Here is a 22,407-nt window from a genome sequence, read left to right on the forward strand (position 1 = left end):
TCAGGTTGTCACTGCACGTATCAGGTTGTCAGTGGCACGTATCCTGTTGTCAGTGGCACGAATCTTGTTGTCAGTAGCACGTATCATGTCAGTGATATGAATCTTGTTGACCGTGGCACGTATCTTGTTGTCAGTGGCACGTATCTTGTTGTCAGTGGCATTTATCTTGTTGTTAGTGGCACATATAAAGGTGTCAGTGGCACTTATCTTGTTGTCAGTGGAACGTATCATCGTGTCAGTGGCACGTATCATCGTGTCAGTGGTACGTATCTTGTTGTCTGTGGCATGTATCTTGTTGTCAGTAGTACAGATCTTGTTGTGAGTGGCACATATCATGGTGTCAGTGGCATGTATCTTGTTGTCAGTGGAATGTATCTTGTTGACAATGGCACGTATCATGGTGTCAATGTCACATATCTGGTCAGTGGCACATATCTTGTTGTCAGTGGTATGTATTGTATTGTCAGTGGCATGTATCTGTTGTCTGTGGCACGTATCATGTTGTCAGTGGCATGTATCTTGTTGTCAATTGCACGTATCATGTTGTCAGTGGGACGTATCAGGTTGTCAATGGCACGTATCATGTTGTCAGTGGCATGTATCATGGTTTCAGTGGCACGTATCCTGTTGTCGGAAAATTCGACACCATTTAATAATATCATACAGGCAGATAATATTGCTGTGTTGTATAAACAAGTTAACCTATAGAAAATGTAACTTGTAGTGGAATTTCCGTCTATAGAAAACGGGATATCATTACAACATACTATTATAAATTCACCACCTCTTATGGTGGGAATTATTCTTAAATACATTAGTCTTTGGACTTTACCATCATAAAAACATCTCATATAAATTAACCTAATTATCAGAATTAAAATAGAGTAAATGTGACCCTTCTATCACTTACTGTCATTTGGACAATGTAGGCCAGTAGCGTCAGGGAGGAGGGAGTGGTCAGCCATTGTTATTGTTTAAGACCACAGAGTCGTGGAGCGAATTACGGCTCCTATAAATTCTCTTGGACGAAGTGTTATGGAAGTTCAGAGTAGTGATCTGTCATCATCAACACCCTGTCATCAATCTTAAGGGAAGAGTCTTTCCGAAACCTGTTTATCTAATCATTTTTGGCCATTAATGTCAGTAGATAGAGCTACCGGTTTGAACACGAATGATCGACTCAAACAAGGTATTTAAGCCTAGGTCTTTATGGTTCCATGTACAGTGTTTTCTCTAATATAGCTGTCATATATTAGGATTATGGCTTCTATAGCTAGCGCCCTTTGGACAGGTCAAGACGAGGAAGCATGCTTTGTGTACCAGTTACTGGGTGATGGAAGCTACCTCAAAGAGGATAATTTGGTGTCTACATCCTGGTTATACCTGGTGGACTAAGGCCTGCTGTACAATAAGATAAGGAACTTCTTCAATGTACACTAATGTGTAGTTAATACTGTAGTTTGATTGGCTGCATATATATAAATTTAATATAAACCCCCCCCTAATGTGTAGAGGATCGATTTGTGAGATTATTGCAGAAATACAGTCCACTTAACATCATACGAACATACAAATTAAACAAATTAACGTAAATATAATAGTAAATAAAATAGTATAAAATAGTAATAGTAAATAAAATAGTATACAAATTAACGTATATATAAATTCTATATAAATTCATATAAATTAAATAAATATAAATCTCACAGGTCGGTTCCCATATTATTTGGTCATCTTCGAACCGGATGACAGATTATTGGTCCTATGAACCCACATTATTGGTCATCTTCGAGTCAGATTACAGATTATTTGGTCATCTTAGTACCGGATGAACCAGTTAACCAGTGGATTCATTAAATATGCTAGTGCAGTGTGATTTATACAAAGCCAGCAGTCAAAGACGGCGGCGTTGCCTCGTGCGAGCTCAGGAGCCCCCTCAGTTCATTTCAGCCTCATCAGCTGTTTCATATGGTCACCCACAAATTTGGTGGCGTGTTATTCCGTTATATGACAGCACTAATATTGAAGCCAGCCAAATTAGTGGCTGTGTCTTCGCGAGATTGTTCACGGATTTCGTGGTGTTAAATTTCGCGAGAGATTATCCACGAATTTTGTGGAGTTTATTTCGCGATGTCACTAATAATATTTAATACTTCTTGATAATATTAGAAGTTTTATAGAGGTGATTAAGAGGCTATTATCAATAATTGTGTATATTATTTCTCCAAAATAGAGAATTATTTAATATATATTGCACTAGTGATCTCAATATAATATTTACTAATTGCCAACCCACAACAGGGTAGGATATTACCATTGACTAGTTAAACTATTTATTGTTCATCCTAGTCCCATTATTACCATAGTCTAGTTTTACTATATTAAACAACCTAACACCATTAATGAATGGTGCAGACCCTATTTTGGGTGTAAATTTTATCAACTCGAGTTGAGTTGTGTATATATAATAATTTACTTATGATCATTACACCTTTGAGTGATTAATTAGTGTCTATACCATCCTAGGGTGATATAGAAGAGCTAACCTAAAGGTACTTCCAATGACACTGGTTTATCACTCAAATCATTAGTGTGTATGATTGTGTATATATAATGTGTATTAATTTTAAGTGCTAACCTCTAGTAGAGGTAGGATTACAGCCTTGTGAGTGCAGAAATTTTACCCTAGGCTACCATCAGTACTTGTTCAGTATTATGAGCGACCCAAGTACAAGACCCACAAGGCTTCACCAACTTGCCAGTATGGATAATGCAGGGAGAATGAGAAGAACCCTTGCAGGTCTTAAAGGCCACTTAACAAGACAGATCAAGAAATGTGAAGATTTGTCACAACAATCTCAAGTTGATTATGCTGACCTGGAAAGCTATTATGAAGCAGCTGCAAATAAATTTGAGCAAATCAAATGCCAAATAGCTCTCCTTGTGGGGACAGACTACTACCATCAATTCATTGGTAGCCCTACTAAATATCAGGGCATAACCATGTAAAATCCTGCAGGAGGTAAATTACTCTCAGGCCCAGTATCAAGCCTGAGGAGACCTATGCCTGCAGATAAACAATACCAATAGAAATCTAAATTTGTCAGCTGATTATATTTCTCCAGTAGCATTATACTAAGGAGATTACAGCTGACTATACCAACAGAGGTTGATGTTAGTATCATCATTTAAAGCTGAAGATGAGTTCATGAAGCCTCAGTGGCAAATCAGTGAACAGTAGCCTAAACAGCTACAAGTCACTGCGACCAATGTCACTGAACCCACTGCAGTCTCAGAACCATACTTTACTTTAATGATGAGCTATTCAATCTTCTGAATCAATTAACTAAATTAAACCCCAATAAATCTGATGACTGATTTGATACATTTATTATTTAATCAAGATGTATTCCATGGGCCTCAGTGTTTATATATCAGTGACCAGTTACCTGAACAAACTTCAAGTTATATCTATTGTCACTGATCTCACTGCAGTCCCTGAATCATACTTGACTGTAGTACTTGATCACATTCAGTCTTCTGAGTTAAATAATATGTAATTAGGCTTGAATTTTAGCCTTTCAAGAGTTAACAGGGAAATGAAATCGCATTAGACTTCTAACCCCTGCAACTCTAGTACGGGACATCCGTCCTGTACGAACAGACGCACAAATGTGTGATTACTAACTACTAACATCAAATTAATCTAATAATTCGAAGGAGGAGTATCGGTGTTCGTCTGTTCTAAATAGGACTTCGACCCGTGAGCAGCCCCTGGGGAATTATGTCGGAAAATTCGACACCATTTAATAATATCATACAGGCAGATAATATTGCTGTGTTGTATAAACAAGTTAACCCATAGAAAATGTAACTTGTAGTGGAATTTCCGTCTATAGAAAACGGGATATCATTACCACATACTATTATAAATTCACCACCTATTATGGTGGGAATTATTCTTAAATACATTAGTCTTTGGACTTTACCATCATAAAAACATCTCATATAAATTAACCTAATTATCAGAATTAAAATAGAGTAAATGTGACCCTTCTATCACTGTCATCTGGACAATGTAGGCCAGTAGCGTCAGGGAGGAGGGAGTGGTCAGCCATTGTTATTGTTTAAGACCACAGAGTCATGGAGCGAATTACGGCTCCTATAAATTCTCTTGGACGAAGTGTTATGGAAGATCAGAGTAGTGATCTGCCATCATCAACACGCTGTCATCAATCTCAAGGGAAGTGTCTTTCCGAAACCCGTTTATCTAATCATTTTTGGCCATTAATGTCATTAGATAGGGCTTCCGGTTAGAACAAGAATGATCGACTCAAACAAGGTAATTAAGCCTAGGTCTTTATGGTTCCATGTACAGTATTTTCTCTGATATAGCTGTCATATATTAGGATTCTGGCTTCTATAGCTAGCGCCCTTTTGACAGGTCAAGACGAGGAAGCATGCTTTATGTACCAGTTACTGGGTGATGGAAGCTACCTCAAAGAGGATAATTTGGTGTCTACATCCTGGTTATACCTAATGGACTAAGGCCTGCTGTACAATAAGATAAGGAACCTCTTCAATGTACACTAATGTGTAGTTAATACTGTAGTTTGATTGGCTGCATATATATAAATTTAATATAAACTCCCCCCTAATGTGTAAAGGATCGATTTGTGAGATTATTGCAGAAATACAGTCCACTTAACATTATACAAATTGCTATCGAAGCATAGAAATTAACGTAAATATAAATTCTATATAAATTCATATAAATTAAATAAATATAAATATCACAGGTCGGTTCCCACACCTGTTATCAGTCACACGAATCTTTTTATCATTGGCATGTATCTTGTTACTAGTGGCACAGATCAGGTTGTCAGTGGCACGTATCATGGTATCAGTGGCACGTATCGTGTTGTCAGTAACACGTATCATGTTGTCAGTGGCACGTATCATGGTGTCAGTGGCATGTATCTTTTTGTCAGTGGCATGTATCTTGTTGTCAGTGGCATGTATCTTGTTGTCAGTGGCATGTATCTTTTTTCAGTGGCACATATTTTGTTATCAGTAGCACGTATCTTGTTGTCAGTGGGATGTATCTTGTTGTCAGTGGCACTTATCATGTTGTCTGTGGCATGTATCTTGTTACCAGTGGCACGTATCATTTTCTCAGTGGCACGTATCAGTTTGTCAGTGGGACGTATCACATTGTCAATGGCACGTATCAGGTTGTCAGTCACACGAATCTTGTTATCAGTGGCACGTATCTTGTTATCAGTGGCATGTATCTTGTTGTTAGTGGCACGTATCTTGTTGTCAGTAGCAAGTGTCTAGTTATCAGTGGCATGTATCTAATTATCAGTGGCACGTATCTTGTTATAAGTAGCACATATCCTGTTGTCAATAGCACGTAGTTTGTTATCAGTTTCACATATCTTGTTATCAATGGCACGTATCCTGTTGTCAGTGGCACGTATCCTGTTTTCAGTGGCACATATCTTGCTATCAGTGGCACGTTTGTCAATGGCACGTATCATGTTGTCAGTGTCACGTATTTTGTTGTCAGTGGGACGTACCTTTTTGTCGGTGGCACGTATCTTGTTGTCTATGGCAAGTATCATGTTGTCACTGGCATGTATCATTTGGTCTGTGGCATGTATCCTGTTGTCAATGGCACGTATCATGTAGTCTGTGGCACGTATCAGGTTGTCAGTTGCATGTATCTTGTTGTCAGTGGCACGTAGCATGTTGTCAGTGGCACGTATCAGGTTGTAAGGGAACGTATCAGGATTTCAGTGGCACGTATCAGGTTGTCAGTGGCACGTATCATGTAGTCAGTGGCATGTATTCTGTTGTCAGTGGCACGTATCTTGTGGTCAATAGCACGTATCATGTTGTCAGTGGCATGTATCTTGTTGTCAGTGTCATGTATCATTGTGTCAGTGGTACGTATCTTGTTGTCTGTGGCATGTATCTTGTTATAAGTGGCTCGTATCTTGTTGTCAGTGGCACGTATCATGGTGTCAGTGGCACTTGTCTTGTTGTCAGTGGCATGTATCTTGTTGTCAATGGCACGTATCATGGTGTCAGTGGCACGTATCTTGTTGTCAGTGACACGTATCTTGTTGTCAGTGGCACGTTTGTCAGTGGCATGTATCATGTTGTCAGTGGCACGTATCTTGTTGTCATTGGGATGTATCGTGTTATCAGTGGCATGTATCGTGTTGTCAGTGGCATGTATCAAGTTGTCAGTGGCACATATCCTGTTGTCAGTGGCATGGATCATGTTGTCAGTGGCATATATCATGTTTCCACTGGCATGTATCATTTTGTCTGTGGCACGTATCCTGTTTTCAGAGGCACATATCTTGTTATCAGTGGCATGAGCTTGTTATCAGTGGTTCGTATCGTGTTGTCAGTGGCATGTATCCTGTTTTCAGTGGCACATATCTTGTTATCAGTGGCACGTTTGTCAATGGCACGTATCATGTAGTGAGTGGCACGTATCAGGTTGTCCGTGGCATGTATCTTGTTGTCAATGGCACGTATCATGTTGTCAGTGGCACGTATCAGGTTATAAGAGCATGTATAATGTTGTCAGAGGCACGTATCTTGTTGTCATTGGCAAGCATCATGTTGTCAGTGGCATGTATCATGTTGTCACTGGCATGTATCATTTTGTCTGTGGCACGTATCCTGTTGTCAGTGGCACATATCTTGTTATCAGTGGCATGTATCAGTGGTACGTATCCTGTTGTCAGTGGCACGTATCCTGTTTTCAGTGTCACATATCTTTTTATCAGTGGCACGTTTGTCAATGGCACGTATCATGTTGTCAGTGGTACGTATTTTGTTGTCAGTGGGACGTACCTTGTGATCGGTGGCACGTATCATGTTGTCAGTGGCATGTATTATGTTGTCACTAGCATGTATCATTTGGTCTGTGGCACGTATCCTGTTGTCAGTGGCACGTATCTTGTTATCAGTGGCATGTATCTTGCTATTAGTGGCACGTATCCTGTTGTCAGTGGCAGAAGTCCTGTTATCAGTGGCACATATCTTGTTATCAGTGGCACGTATCATGTAGTCAGTGGCACATATCAGGTTGTCAAATGCATGTATCTTGTTGTCAGTGGCACGTATCATGTTGTCAGTGGCACGTATCTTGTTGTCAGTGGGATGTATCTTGGTATCAGTGGCATGTATCTTGTTGTCAGTGGCATGTTTCAAGTTGTCAGTGGCACGTATCTTATTGTCAGTGGCATGTATCATGTTGTCAGTGGCATGTATCATGTTGTCACGACATGTATTATTTTGTATGTGGCACGTATCCTGTTGTCAGTGGCACATATCTTGTTATCAGTGGCCTGAGCTTGTTATCATTGGTACGTATCCTGTTGTCAATGGCACGTATCTTGTTGTCAGTGGCATGTATCTTGTTGTCAGTGGCACATAGAATTGTGTCCGTGGCACGTACCTTGTTGTCAGTGGCACGTATCATCGTGTTAGTGGCACGTATCATCGTGTCAGTGGTACGTATGTTGTTGTCTGTGTCATGTATCTTGTTTTGAGTGGCACGTATCTTGTTATTAGTGGCACACATCAGGTTGTCAGTGGCATTTATTTTGTTGTCAGTGGCACGAATCATGGTGTCAGTGGCACGTATCATGTTGTCAGTGACATTTATTTTGTTGTCAGTGGCATGTATCTTGTTGTCAGTGGCACGTATCATGTTGTCTGGGCACGTATTAGGATGTCACTGGCACGTATCAGGTTGTCAGTGGCATGTATCCTGTTGTCAGTGGCACGAATCTTGTTGTCAGTGGCACGTATCATGTCAGTGCCATGAATCTTGTTGTCCGTGGCACGTATCTTGTTGTCAGTGGCACGTATCTTTTTGTCAGTGGCATGTATCTTGTTGTTAGTGGCACATATAAAGGTGTCAGTGGCACTTATCTTGTTGTCAGGGGCACGTATCATCGTGTCAATGGCACGTATCATCGTGTCAGTGGTACGTATCTTGTTGTCTGTGGCATGTATCTTGTTGTCAGTGGCACATTTCTTGTTGTGAGTGGGACATATCATGGTGTCAGTGGCACGTATCTTGTTGTTAGTGGAATGTATCTTGTTGACAATGGCATGTATCATGGTATCAATGTCACATATCTTGTTGTCAGTGGTATGTATTGTGTTGTCAGTGGCATGTATCTGTTGTCTGTGGCACGTATCATAGTGTCAGTGGCATGTATCTTGTTGTTAATTGCACGTATCATGTTGTCAGTGGCACGTATCATGGTTTCAGTGGCACGTATCCTGTTATCAATCACACAAATCTTTTTATCATTGGCAAGTATCTTGTTACTAGTGGCACATATCAGGTTGTCAGTGGCACGTATCATGGTATCAGTGGCACGTATCATGTTGTCAGTAACACGTATCATGGTGTCAGTGGCATGTATCTTGTTGTCAGTTGCATGTATCTTGTTGTCAGTGGCATGTATCTTTTTTCAGTGGCACGTATTTTGTTGTCAGTAGCACGTATCTTGTTGTCTGTGGGATGTATCTTTTTGTCAGTGGCACTTATCATGTTGTCTGTGGCATGTATCTTGTTGCCAGTGGCACGTATCATTTTCTCAGTAGCACGTATCAGGTTGTCAGTGGGACGTATTACGTTATCAGTGGCACGTATCAGGTTGTCAGTCAAACGAATCTTGTTATCAGTGGCACGTGTCTTGTTATCAGTGGCACGTATCTTGTTGTCAGTGGCACGTATCTCGTTGTCAGTTGCACGTGTCTAGTTATCAGTGGCATGTATCTAATTATCAGTGGCACGTATCTTGTTATAAGTAGCACATATCCTGTTGTAAATGGCACGTATCTTGTTATCAGTGGCACGTATCTTGTTATCAGTGGCACGTATCCTGTTGTCAGTGGCACGAATCCTGTTTTCAGTGGCACATATCTTGCTATTAGTGGCACGTTTGTCAATGGCACGTATCATGTTGTCAGTGGCACGTATTTTGTTGTCAGTGGCACGTATCCTGTTGTCAGTGGCACGTATCCTGTTTTCAGTGGCACATATCTTCTTATCAGTGGCACGTTTGTCAATGGCACGTATCATGTAGTCAGTGGCACTTATCAGGTTGTCAGTTGCATGTATCTTTTTGTCAGTGGCACGTATCTTGTTGTCAGTGGCACGTATCTTGTTATCAGTGGCCTGTATCTTGTTATCAGTGGTACGTATCCTCTTGTCAGTGGCACGTATCCTGTTTTAAGTGGCACATATCTTTTTATCAGTGGCACGTTTGTCAATGGCACGTATCATGTTGTCAGTGGTACGTATTTTGTTGTCAGTGGGACGTACCTTGTTGTCGGTGGCACGTATCTTGTTGTCAGTAGCATGTATCATGTTGTCACTAGCATGTATCATTTGGTCTGTGGCACGTATCCTGTTGTCAGTGGCACGGATCTTGTTATCAGTGGCATGTATCTTGTTATTAGTGGCACGTATCCTGTTGTCAGTGGCAGGTGTACTGTTTTCAGTGGCACATATCTTGTTATCAGTGGCACATATCATGTAGTCAGTGGCACGTATCAAGTTGTCAGTTGCATGTATCTTGTTGTCACTGGTACGTATCATGTTGTCAGTGGCACGTATCTTGTTGTCAGTGGGATGTATCTTGTTATCAGTGGCATGTATCTTGTTGTCAGTGGCATGAATCAAGTTGTCAGGGGCAAGTATCTTATTGTTAGTGGCATGTATCATGTTGTCAGTGGCATGTATCATGTTGTCACGACATGTATCATTTTGCCTGTGGCACGTATCCTGTTGTCAGTGGCACATAGAATTGTGTCCGTGGCACGTACCTTGTTGTCAGTGGCACGTATCATCGTGTCAGTGGCACGTATCATCGTGTCAGTGGTACGTATCTTGTTGTCTGTGGCATGTATCTTGTTGTGAGTGGCACGTATCTTGTTATTAGGTGCACACATCAGGTTGTCAGTGGCATTTATTTTGTTGTCAGTGGCACGTATCATGGTGTCAGTGGCACGTATCATGTTGTCAGTGGCACGTATCATGTTGTCATTGGCACGTATCATGATGTCAGTGGCATTTATTTTGTTGTTAGTGGCATGTATCTTGTTGTCAGTGGCATGTCTCTTTTTTCAGTTGCACGTATCTTGTTGTCAGTGGCACGTGTCATGTTGTGTGGGCACGTATTAGGTTGTCAGTGGCACGTATCCTGTTGTCAGTGGCACGAATCTTGTTGTCAGTCGCACGTATCATGTCAGTGCCATGAATCTTGTTGTCCGTGGCACGAATCTTGTTGTCAGTGGCATGCATCTTGTTGTTAGTGGCACATATAAAGGTGTCAGTGGCACTTATCTTGTTGTCAGGGGCACGTATCATCGTGTCAGTGGCACGTATCATCGTGTCAGTGGTACGTATCTTGTTGTCTGTGGCATGTATCTTGTTGTCAGTGGGACAGATCTTGTTGTGAGTGGCACATATCATGGTGTCAGTGGCACGTATCTTGTTGTTAGTGGAATGTATCTTGTTGACAATGGCATGTATCATGGTATCAATGTCACATATCATGTTGTCAGTGGTATGTATTGTGTTGTCAGTGGCATGTATCTTTTGTCTGTGGCACGTATCATGTTGTCAGTGACATGTATCTTGGTGTCAATGGCATGTATCATGTTGTCAGTGGCACGTATCATGGTTTCAATGGCACGTATCCTGTTATCAATCACACGAATCTTTTTATCATTGGCACGTATCTTGTTACTAGTGGCACATATCAGGTTGTCAGTGGCACGTATCTTGTTGTCAGTGGGATGTATCTTGGTATCAGTGGCATGTATCTTGTTGTCAGTGGCATGTTTCAAGTTGTCAGTGGCATGTATCATGTTGTCACGACATGTATTATTTTGTCTGTGGCACGTATCCTGTTGTCAGTGGCACATATCTTGTTATCAGTGGCCTGAGCTTGTTATCATTGGTACGTATCCTGTTGTCATGGGCACGTATCTTGTTGTCAGTGGCATGTATCTTGTTGTCAGTGGCACATAGAATTGTGTCCGTGGCACGTACCTTGTTGTCAGTGGCACGTATCATCGTGTTAGTGGCACGTATCATCGTGTCAGTGGTACGTATGTTGTTGTCTGTGTCATGTATCTTGTTTTGAGTGGCACGTATCTTGTTATTAGTGGCACACATCAGGTTGTCAGTGGCATTTATTTTGTTGTCAGTGGCATGTATCTTGTTGTCAGTGGCACGTATCTTGTTGTCTGGGCACGTATTAGGATGTCACTGGCACGTATCAGGTTGTCAGTGGCACGTATCCTGTTGTCAGTGGCACGAATCTTGTTGTCAGTGGCACGTATCATGTCAGTGCCATGAATCTTGTTGTCCGTGGCACGTATCTTGTTGTCAGTGGTACGTATCTTTTTGTCAGTGGCATGTATCTTGTTGTTAGTGGCACATATAAAGGTGTCAGTGGCACTTATCTTGTTGTCAGGGGCACGTATCATCGTGTCAGTGGCACGTATCATCGTGTCAGTGGTACGTATCTTGTTGTCTGTGGCATGTATCTTGTTGTCAGTGGCACATTTCTTGTTGTGAGTGGGACATATCATGGTGTCAGTGGCACGTATCTTGTTGTTAGTGGAATGTATCTTGTTGACAATGGCATGTATCATGGTATCAATGTCACATATCTTGTTGTCAGTGGTATGTATTGTGTTGTCAGTGGCATGTATCTGTTGTCTGTGGCACGTATCATGTTGTCAGTGGCACGTATCATGGTTTCAGTGGCACGTATCCTGTTATCAATCACACAAATCTTTTTATCATTGGCAAGTATCTTGTTACTAGTAGCACATATCAGGTTGTCAGTGGCACGTATCATGGTATCAGTGGCACGTATCATGTTGTCAGTAACACGTATCATGGTGTCAGTGGCATGTATCTTGTTGTCAGTTGCATGTATCTTGTTGTCAGTGGCATGTATCTTTTTTCAGTGGCACGTATTTTGTTGTCAGTAGCACGTATCTTGTTGTCTGTGGGATGTATCTTTTTGTCAGTGGCACTTATCATGTTGTCTGTGGCATGTATCTTGTTGCCAGTGGCACGTATCATTTTCTCAGTAGCACGTATCAGGTTGTCAGTGGGACATATCACGTTATCAGTGGAACGTATCAGGTTGTCAGTCAAACGAATCTTGTTATCAGTGGCACGTATCTTGTTATCAGTGGCACGTATCTTGTTGTCAGTGGCACGTATCTCGTTGTCAGTTGCACGTGTCTAGTTATCAGTGGCATGTATCTAATTATCAGTGGCACGTATCTTGTTATAAGTAGCACATATCCTGTTGTAAATGGCACGTATCTTGTTATCAGTGGCACGTATCTTGTTATCAGTGGCACGTATCCTGTTGTCAGTGGCACGTATCCTGTTTTCAGTGGCACATATCTTGATATTAGTGGCACGTTTGTCAATGGCACGTATCATGTTGTCAGTGGCACGTATTTTGTTGTCAGTGGCACGTATCCTGTTGTTAGTGGCACGTATCTTGTTGTCAGTGGCACGTATCTTGTTATCAGTGGCCTGTATCTTGTTATCAGTGGTACGTATCCTGTTGTCAGTGGCACGTATCCTGTTTTCAGTGGCACATATCTTTTTATCAGTGGCACGTTTGTCAATGGCACGTATCATGTTGTCAGTGGTACGTATTTTGTTGTCAGTGGGACGTACCTTGTTGTCGGTGGCACGTATCTTGTTGTCAATGGCATGTACCATGTTGTCACTAGCATGTATCATTTGGTCTGTGGCATGTATCCTGTTGTCAGTGGCATGTATCTAGTTATCAGTGGCATGTATCTTGTTATTAGTGGCACGTATCCTGTTGTCAGTGGCAGGTGTACTGTTTTCAGTGGCACATATCTTGTTATCAGTGGCACGTATCATGTAGTCAGTGGCATGTATCAAGTTGTCAGTTGCATGTATCTTGTTGTCAGTGGTACGTATCATGTTGTCAGTGGCACGTATCTTGTCAGTGGGATGTATCTTGTTATCAGTGGCATGTATCTTCTTGTCAGTGGCATGAATCAAGTTGTCAGGGGCACGTATCTTATTGTCAGTGGCATGTATCATGTTGTCAGTGGCATGTATCATGTTGTCACGACATGTATCATTTTGTCTGTGGCACGTATCCTGTTGTCAGTGGCACATAGAATTGTGTCCGTGGCACGTACGTTTTTGTCAGTGGCACGTATCATCGTGTCAGTGGCACGTATCATCGTGTCAGTGGTACGTATGTTGTTGTCTGTGGCATGTATCTTGTTGTGAGTGGCACGTATCTTGTTATTAGGTGCACACATCAGGTTGTCAGTGGCATTTATTTTGTTGTCAGTGGCACGTATCATGGTGTCAGTGGCACGTATCATGTTGTCAGTGACACATATCATGTTGTCATTGGCACGTATCATGATGTCAGTGGCACTTATTTTGTTGTTAGTGGCATGTATCTTGTTGTCAGTGGTATGTCTCTTTTTTCAGTTGCACGAATCTTGTTGTCAGTGGCACGTATCATGTTGTCTGGGCACGTATTAGGTTGTCACTGGCACGTATCAGGTTGTCAGTGGCACGAATCCTGTTGTCAGTGGCACGAATCTTGCTGTCAGTGGCACGTATCATGTCAGTGCCATGAATCTTGTTGTCCGTGGCACGTATCTTGTTGTCAGTGGCACGTATCTTGTTGTCAGTGGCATGTATCTTGTTGTTAGTGGCACATATAATGGTGTCAGTGGCACTTATCTTGTTGTCAGGGGCACGTATCATCGTGTCAGTGGCACGTATCATTGTGTCAGTGGAACGTATCTTGTTGTCTGTGGCATGTATATTGTTGTCAGTGGCACAGATCTTGTTGTGAGTGGCACATATCATGGTGTCAGTGGCACGTATCTTGTTGTTAGTGGAATGTATCTTGTTGACAATGGCATTTATCATGGTATAAATATCACATATCATGTTGTCAGTGGCACATATCTTATTGTCAGTGTTATGTATTGTGTTGTCAGTGGCATGTATCTGTTGTCTGTGGCACGTATCATGGTGTCAGTGGCATGTATCTTGTTGTTAATTGCACGTATCATGTTGTCAGTGAGACGTATCAGGTTGTCAATGACATGTATCATGTTGTCAGTTGCACGTATCATGGTTTCAGTGGCACGTATCCTGTTATCAATCACACGAATCTTTTTATCATTGGCAAGTATCTTGTTACTAGTGGCACATATCAAGTTGTCAGTGACACGTATCATGGTATCAGTGGCACGTATCATGTTGTCAGTAACACGTATCATGGTGTCAGTGGCATGTATCTTGTTGTCAGTTGCATGTATCTTGTTGTCAGTGGCATGTATCTTTTTTCAGTGGCACGTATTTTGTTGTCAGTAGCACGTATCATGTTGTCTGTGGGATGTATCTTGTTGTCAGTGGCACTTATCATGTTGTCTGTGGCATGTATCTTGTTGCCAGTGGCACGTAACATTTTCTCAGTAGCACGTATCAGGTTGTCAGTGGGACGTATCACGTTATCAGTGGCACGTATCAGGTTGTCAGTCAAACGAATCTTGTTATCAGTGGCACGTATCTTGTTATCAGTGGCACGTATCTTGTTGTCAGTGGCACGTATCTCGTTGTCAGTTGCACGTGTCTAGTTATCAGTGGCATGTATCTAATTATCAGTGGCACGTATCTTGTTATAAGTAGAACATATCCTGTTGTAAATGGCACGTATCTTGTTATCAGTGGCACGTATCTTGTTATCAGTGGCACGTATCCTGTTGTCAGTGGCACATATCCTGTTTTCAGTGGCACATATCTTGCTATTAGTGGCACGTTTGTCAATGGCACGTATCATGTTGTCAGTGGCACGTATTTTGTTGTCAGTGGCACGTATCCTGTTGTCAGTGGCACGTATCCTGTTTTCAGTGGCACATATCTTGTTGTCAGTGGCACGTTTGTCAATGTCACGTATCAAGTAGTCTATGGCACGTATCAGGTTGTCAGTGGCATGTATCTTGTGGTCAATGGCACGTATCATGTAGTCAGTGGCACGTATCAGGTTGTAAGAGCATGTATCATGTTGTCAGTGGGACGTACCTTGTTTTCGGTGGCACGTATCTTGTTGTCAGTGGCATGTATCATATTGTCACTGGCATGTATCATTTGGTCTGTGGCACGTATCCTGTTGTCAGTGGCACGTATCTTGTTATCAGTGGCATGTATCTTGTTATTAGTGGCATGTATCCTGTTTTCAGTGGCACATATCTTGTTATCAGTGGCACGTTTGTCAATGGCACGTATCATGTAGTCAGTGGCACGTATCAGGTTGTCAGTTGCATGTATCTTTTTGTCAGTGGCACGTATCATGTTGTCAGTGGCACGTATCTTGTTATCAGTGGCACGTATCTTGTTGTCAGTGGCACGTATCTTGTTGTCAGTGGCACGTATCTTGTTATCAGTGGCATGTATCTTGTTATCAGTGGTACGTATCCTGTTGTCAGTGGCACGTATCCTGTTTTCAGTGGCACATATCTTTTTATCAGTGGCACGTTTGTCAATGGCACGTATCATGTTGTCAGTGGTACGTATTTTGTTGTAAGTGGGAAGTACCTTGTTGTCGGTGGCACGTATCTTGTTGTCAGTAGCATGTATCATGTTGTCACTAGCATGTATCATTTGGTCTGTGGCACGTATCCTGTTGTCAGTGGCACGGATCTTGTTATCAGTGGCATGTATCTTGTTATTAGTGGTATGTATCCTGTTGTCAGTGGCAGGTGTCCTGTTTTCAGTGGCACATATCTTGTTATCAGTGGCACGTATCATGTAGTCAGTGGCACGTATCAAGTTGTCAGTTGCATGTATCTTGTTGTCACTGGTACGTATCATGTTGTCAGTGGCACGTATCTTGTTGTCAGTGGGATGTATCTTGTTATCAGTGGCATGTATCTTGTTGTCAGTGGCATGAATCAAGTTGTCAGGGGCAAGTATCTTATTGTTAGTGGCATGTATCATGTTGTCAGTGGCATGTATCATGTTGTCACGACATGTATCATTTTGCCTGTGGCACGTATCCTGTTGTCAGTGGCACATAGAATTGTGTCCGTGGCACGTACCTTGTTGTCAGAGGCACGTATCATCGTGTCAGTGGCACGTATCATCGTGTCAGGGGTACGTGTCTTGTTGTCTGTGGCATGTATCTTGTTGTGAGTGGCACGTATCTTGTTATTAGGTGCACACATCAGGTTGTCAGTGGCATTTATTTTGTTGTCAGTGGCACGTATCATGGTGTCAGTGGCACGTATCATGTTGTCAGTGGCACGTATCATGTTGTCATTGGCACGTATCATGATGTCAGTGGCATTTATTTTGTTGTTAGTGGCATGTATCTTGTTGTCAGTGGCATGTCTCTTTTTTCAGTTGCACGTATCTTGTTGTCAGTGGCACGTGTCATGTTGTGTGGGCACGTATTAGGTTGTCACTGGCACGTATCAGGTTGTCAGTGGCACGAATCATGTTGTCAGTCGCACGTATCATGTCAGTGCCATGAATCTTGTTGTCCGTGGCACGAATCTTGTTGTCAGTGGCATGCATCTTGTTGTTAGTGGCACATATAAAGGTGTCAGTGGCACTTATCTTGTTGTCAGGGGCACGTATCATCGTGTCAGTGGCACGTATCATCGTGTCAGTGGTACGTATCTTGTTGTCTGTGGCATGTATCTTGTTGTCAGTGGCACAGATCTTGTTGTGAGTGGCACATATCATGGTGTCAGTGGCACGTATCTTGTTGTTAGTGGAATGTATCTTGTTGACAATGGCATGTATCATGGTATCAATGTCACATATCATGTTGTCAGTGGCACATATCTTGTTGTCAGTGGTATGTATTGTGTTGTCAGTGGCATGTATCTTTTGTCTGTGGCACGTATCATGTTGTCAGTGACATGTATCTTGTTGTCAATGGCATGTATCATATTGTCAGTGGCACGTATCATGGTTTCAATGGCACGTATCCTGTTATCAATCACACGAATCTTTTTATCATTGGCACGTATCTTGTTACTAGTGGCACATATCAGGTTGTCAGTGGCACGTATCATGGTATCAGTGGCACGTATCATGTTGTCAGTAACACGTATCATGTTGTCAGTGGCACGTATCATGGTGTCAGTGGCATGTATCTTGTTGTCAGTGGCATGTATCTTGTTGTCAGTGGCATGTATCTTTTTTCAGTGGCATGTATTTTGTTGTCAGTAGCACGTATCTTGTTGTCAGTGGGATGTATCTTGTTGTCAGTGGCACTTATCATGTTGACTGTGGCATGTATCTTGTTGCCAGTGGCACGTATCATTTTCTCAGTAGCACGTATCAGGTTGTCAGTGGGACGTATCACGTTGTCAGTGGCACGTATCAGGTTGTCAGTCCCACGAATCTTGTTATCAGTGGCACGTATCTTGTTTTCAGTGGCACGTATCTTGTTGTCAGTGGCACGTATCTCGTTGTCAGTGGCACGTATCATGATGTCAGTGGCATTTATTTTGTTGTTAGTGGCATGTATCTTGTTGTCAGTGGCATGTCTCTTTTTTGAGTTGCACGTATCTTGTTGTCAGTGGCACGTGTCATGTTGTGTGGGCACGTATTAGGTTGTCACTGGCACGTATCAGGTTGTCAGTGGCACGAATCATGTTGTCAGTCGCACGTATCATGTCAGTGCCATGAATCTTGTTGTCCGTGGCACGAATCTTGTTGTCAGTGGCATGCATCTTGTTGTTAGTGGCACATATAAAGGTGTCAGTGGCACTTATCTTGTTGTCAGGGGCACGTATCATCGTGTCAGTGGCACGTATCATCGTGTCAGTGGTACGTATCTTGTTGTCTGTGGCATGTATCTTGTTGTCAGTGGCACAGATCTTGTTGTGAGTGGCACATATCATGGTGTCAGTGGCACGTATCTTGTTGTTAGTGGAATGTATCTTGTTGACAATGGCATGTATCATGGTATCAATGTCACATATCATGTTGTCAGTGGCACATATCTTGTTGTCAGTGGTATGTATTGTGTTGTCAGTGGCATGTATCTTTTGTCTGTGGCACGTATCATGTTGTCAGTGACATGTATCTTGTTGTCAATGGCATGTATCATATTGTCAGTGGCACGTATCATGGTTTCAATGGCACGTATCCTGTTATCAATCACACGAATCTTTTTATCATTGGCACGTATCTTGTTACTAGTGGCACATATCAGGTTGTCAGTGGCACGTATCATGGTATCAGTGGCACGTATCATGTTGTCAGTAACACGTATCATGTTGTCAGTGGCACGTATCATGGTGTCAGTGGCATGTATCTTGTTGTCAGTGGCATGTATCTTGTTGTCAGTGGCATGTATCTTTTTTCAGTGGCATGTATTTTGTTGTCAGTAGCACGTATCTTGTTGTCAGTGGGATGTATCTTGTTGTCAGTGGCACTTATCATGTTGACTGTGGCATGTATCTTGTTGCCAGTGGCACGTATCATTTTCTCAGTAGCACGTATCAGGTTGTCAGTGGGACGTATCACGTTGTCAGTGGCACGTATCAGGTTGTCAGTCCCACGAATCTTGTTATCAGTGGCACGTATCTTGTTTTCAGTGGCACGTATCTTGTTGTCAGTGGCACGTATCTCGTTGTCAGTGGCACGTGTCTAGTTATCAGTGGCATGTATCTAATTATCAGTGGCACGTATCTTGTTATAAGTAGCACATATCCTGTTGTAAATGGCACGTATCTTGTTATCAGTGGCACGTATCTTGTTATCAGTGGCACGTATCCTGTTGTCAGTGGCACGTATCCTGTTTTCAGTGGCACATATTTTGCTATTAGTGGCACGTTTGTCAATGGCACGTATCATGTTGTCAGTGGCACGTATTTTGTTGTCAGCGGCACGTATCCTGTTGTCAGTGGCACGTATCTTGTTTTCAGTGGCACATATCTTGTTATCAGTGGCACGTTTGTCAATGGCACGTATCATGTAGTCTGTGGCACGTATCAGGTTGTCAGTGGCATGTATCTTGTGGTCAATGGCACGTATCATGTTGTCAGTGGCACGTATCAGTTTGTAAGAGCATGTATCATGTTGTCAGTGGGACGTACCTTGTTGTCGGTGGCACGTATCTTGTTGTCAGTGGCATGTATCATATTGTCACTGGCATGTATCATTTGGTCTGTGGCACGTATCTTGTTATTAGTGGCACATATCAGGTTGTCAGTGGCATTTATTTTGTTGTCAGTGGCACGTATCATGGTGTCAGTGAAACGTATCATGTTGTCAGTGGCATGCATCATGGTGTCAGTGGCATGTATTTTGTTGTCAGTGGCATGTATCTTGCTGTCAGTTGCATGTATCTTTTTTCAGTGGCACGTATCTTGTTGTCAGTGGCACGTATCAGGTTGTCTGGGCACGTATCAGGTTGTCACTGGCACGTATCAGGTTGTCAGTGGCACGTATCCTGTTTTCAGTGGCACGAATCTTGTTGTCAGTGGCATGTATCATGTCATTGCCATGAATATTGTTGTCCGTGGCCCGTATCTTGTTGTCAGTGGCACGTATCTTGCTGTCAGTGGCATGTATCTTGTTGTTAGTGGCACATATAAAGGTGTCAGTGGCACTTATCCTGTTGTCAGTGGCACGTATCATCGTGTCAGTGGCACGTATCATCGTGTCAGTGGTACGTATCTTGTTGTCTGTGGCATGTATCTTGTTGTCAGTGGCACGTATCTTGTTGTGAGTGGCACGTATCTTGTTATTAGTGGCACATATCAGGTTGTCAGTGGTATTTATTTTGTTGTCAGTGACACGTATCATGGTGTCAGTGGCACGTATCATGATGTCAGTGGCACATATCATGATGTCAGTGGCACGTATCATGGTGTCAGTGGCATGTATTTTGTTGTCAGTGGCATGTATCTTGTTGTCAGTTGCATGTATCTTTTTTCAGTGGCACGTATCTTGTTGTCAGTGGCACGTATCAGGTTGTCTGGGCACGTATCAGGTTGTCACTGGCACGTATCAGGTTGTCAGTGGCACGTATCCTGTTGTCAGTGGCACGAATCTTGTTGTCAGTGGCACATATCATGTCTGTGCCATGAATCTTGTTGTCAGTGGCACGTATCTTGTTGTCAGTGGCATGTATCTTGTTGGTAGTGGCACATATAAAGGTGTCAGTGGCACTTATCTTGTTGTCAGTGGCATGTATCATCGTGTCAGTGGCACGTATAATCGTGTCAGTGTTACGTATCTTGTTGTCTGTGTCATGTATCTTCATGTCAATGGCACAAATCTTGTTGTGAGTGGCACATATCATGGTGTCAGTGGCATGTACATTGTTGTCAGTGGAATGTATCTTGTTGACAATGGCACGTATCATGGTGTCAATGTCACATATCTTGTTGTCAGTGGCACATATCTTGTTGTCAGTGGTATGTATTGTGTTGTCAGTGGCATGTATCTGTTGTCTGTGGCACGTATCATGTTGTCAGTGGGACGTATCAGGTTGTCAATGGCATGTATCATGTTGTCAGTTGCACGTATCATGTTGTCAGTGGCACGTATCATGTTGTCAGTGGGATGTATCTTGTTGCCAGTGGCACGTATCATTTTCTCAGTAGCACGTATCAGGTTGTCTGTGGGACGTATCACGTTGTCAGTGGCACGTATCAGGTTGTCAGTAAACACGAATCTTGTTATCAGTGGCATGTATCTTGTTATCAGTGGCACGTATCTTGTTGTCAGTGGCACGTATTCTGTTGTCAGTGACACGTATCTTGTTATCAGTGGCCTGTATCTTGTTATTAGTGGCTCGTATCTTGTTGTCAGAAGCACGTATCCTGTTTTCAGTGGCACATATCTTGTTATCAGTGGCACGTTTGTCAATGGCACGTATCATGTTGTCAGTTGCACGTATCAGGTTGTTAAGGCACGTATCAGGTTGTCAGTGGCACGTATCAGGTTGTCAGTGGCACATATCATGTTGTCAGTGGCAAGTATCCTGTTGTCAGTGGCTTGTATCCTGTTGTCAGTGACACGTATCTTGAGGTCAATGGCACATATCATGTTGTCAGTGGCATGTATCTTGTTGTCAGTGGCACGTATCATTGTGTCAGTGGTACGTATCTTGTTGTCTGTGGCATGTATCTTGTTATCAATGGCATGTATCTTGTTGTCAGTGGCACGTATCATGGTGTCAGTGGCGCGTGTCTTGTTGTCAGTGTAATGTATCTTGTTGTCAATGGCACGTATCATGGTGTCAGTGGCACGTATCTTGTTGTCAGTGACACGTATCTTGTTGTCAGTGGCACGTTTGTCAGTGGCACGTATCATGATGTCAGTGGCACGTATCTTGTTGTCAGTGGTACGTATCATGTTGTCAGTGGCACGTATCTTGTTGTCAGTGGCATGTATCAAGCTGTCAGTGGCGCGTATCTTGTTGTCAGTGGCATGTATCATGTTGTCAGTGGCATGTATCATGTTGTCACGGGCATGTATCATTTTGTCTGTGGCACGCATCCTGTTGTCAGTGGCAAAGATCTTGTTGTCAGTGGCAAGTATCTTGTTGTCAGTGGCACATATAATTGTGTCAGTGGCACGTACCTTGTTGTCAGTGGCACGCATCATCTTGTCAGTGGCACGTATCATCGTGTCAGTGGTACGTATCTTGTTGTCAGTGGCACGTAGCTTGTTGTGAGTGGCACGTATCTTGTTATTAGTGGCATATATCAGGTTGTCAGTGGCATTTATTTTGTTGTCAGTGGCACGTATCATGGTGACAGTGGCACGTAATATGTTGTCAGTGGCATGTATCATGGTGTCAGTATCATGAATTTTGTTGTCAGTGGCATGTATCTTGTTGTCAGTTGCATGTATCTTTTTTCAGTGGCACGTATCTTGTTGTCAGTGGCACGTATCAGGTTGTCTGGGCACGTATCAGGTTGTCACTGGCACGTATCAGGTTGTCAGTGGCACGTATCCTGTTTTCAGTGGCACGAATCTTGTTGTCAGTGGCATGTATCATGTCAGTGCCATGAATATTGTTGTCCGTGGCACGTATCTTGCTGTCAGTGGCACGTATCTTGCTGTCAGTATCATGTATCCTGTTGTTAGTGGCACATATAAAGGTGTCAGTGGCACTTATCTTGTTGTCAGTGGCACGTATCATCGTGTCAGTGGCACGTATCATCGTGTCAGTGGTACGTATCTTGTTGTCTGTGGCATGTATCTTGTTGTCAGTGGCACAGATCTTGTTGTGAGTGGCACATATCATGGTGTCAGTGGCACGTATCTTGTTGTTA

The 22,407-nt window shown here is 42.6% G+C and overlaps 7 protein-coding genes across 7 annotated transcripts; all 7 read right to left on the bottom strand.

Annotated features, from left to right (window-relative positions):
* Positions 1–5,753, bottom strand: LOC138373498 (golgin subfamily A member 6-like protein 25). Its single transcript, XM_069339710.1, has 4 exons — positions 5,583–5,753; positions 5,214–5,336; positions 4,814–5,043; positions 1–484 (listed from the first exon to the last, which is right to left on the bottom strand). Exons 1-4 carry the CDS (start codon positions 5,751–5,753, stop codon positions 1–3), a joined length of 1,008 nt encoding a protein of 335 aa, XP_069195811.1.
* A 1,562-nt stretch (positions 5,754–7,315) lies between these two features.
* LOC138373499 (polysialic acid O-acetyltransferase-like) lies at positions 7,316–7,738 on the bottom strand. The gene has a single exon (XM_069339711.1). The coding sequence runs from the start codon at positions 7,736–7,738 to the stop codon at positions 7,316–7,318; it is 423 nt and encodes a 140-aa protein (XP_069195812.1).
* Positions 7,739–8,821: 1,083 nt separating this feature from the next.
* Positions 8,822–10,107, bottom strand: LOC138373501 (golgin subfamily A member 6-like protein 22). The gene is made up of 3 exons (XM_069339712.1): positions 9,874–10,107; positions 9,371–9,475; positions 8,822–9,253 (listed from the first exon to the last, which is right to left on the bottom strand). The coding sequence occupies exons 1-3, from the start codon at positions 10,105–10,107 to the stop codon at positions 8,822–8,824; spliced, it is 771 nt and encodes a 256-aa protein (XP_069195813.1).
* A 4,643-nt stretch (positions 10,108–14,750) lies between these two features.
* Positions 14,751–16,114, bottom strand: LOC138373502 (golgin subfamily A member 6-like protein 25). Its single transcript, XM_069339713.1, has 2 exons — positions 15,692–16,114; positions 14,751–15,095 (listed from the first exon to the last, which is right to left on the bottom strand). The coding sequence occupies exons 1-2, from the start codon at positions 16,112–16,114 to the stop codon at positions 14,751–14,753; spliced, it is 768 nt and encodes a 255-aa protein (XP_069195814.1).
* A 414-nt stretch (positions 16,115–16,528) lies between these two features.
* On the bottom strand, positions 16,529–16,927 carry LOC138373503 (polysialic acid O-acetyltransferase-like). Its single transcript, XM_069339714.1, has one exon. The coding sequence runs from the start codon at positions 16,925–16,927 to the stop codon at positions 16,529–16,531; it is 399 nt and encodes a 132-aa protein (XP_069195815.1).
* Positions 16,928–17,697: 770 nt separating this feature from the next.
* Positions 17,698–18,096, bottom strand: LOC138373504 (polysialic acid O-acetyltransferase-like). Its single transcript, XM_069339716.1, has one exon. The coding sequence runs from the start codon at positions 18,094–18,096 to the stop codon at positions 17,698–17,700; it is 399 nt and encodes a 132-aa protein (XP_069195817.1).
* Positions 18,097–18,406: 310 nt separating this feature from the next.
* LOC138373505 (uncharacterized) lies at positions 18,407–19,987 on the bottom strand. Its single transcript, XM_069339717.1, has 3 exons — positions 19,543–19,987; positions 19,213–19,283; positions 18,407–18,763 (listed from the first exon to the last, which is right to left on the bottom strand). The coding sequence occupies exons 1-3, from the start codon at positions 19,985–19,987 to the stop codon at positions 18,407–18,409; spliced, it is 873 nt and encodes a 290-aa protein (XP_069195818.1).
* Between the last annotated feature and the right edge of the window lie 2,420 nt (positions 19,988–22,407).

The sequence above is a fragment of the Procambarus clarkii genome, chromosome 42, assembly GCF_040958095.1.
Source record: "Procambarus clarkii isolate CNS0578487 chromosome 42, FALCON_Pclarkii_2.0, whole genome shotgun sequence".
NCBI classification, from domain to species: Eukaryota; Metazoa; Arthropoda; class Malacostraca; order Decapoda; family Cambaridae; genus Procambarus; species Procambarus clarkii.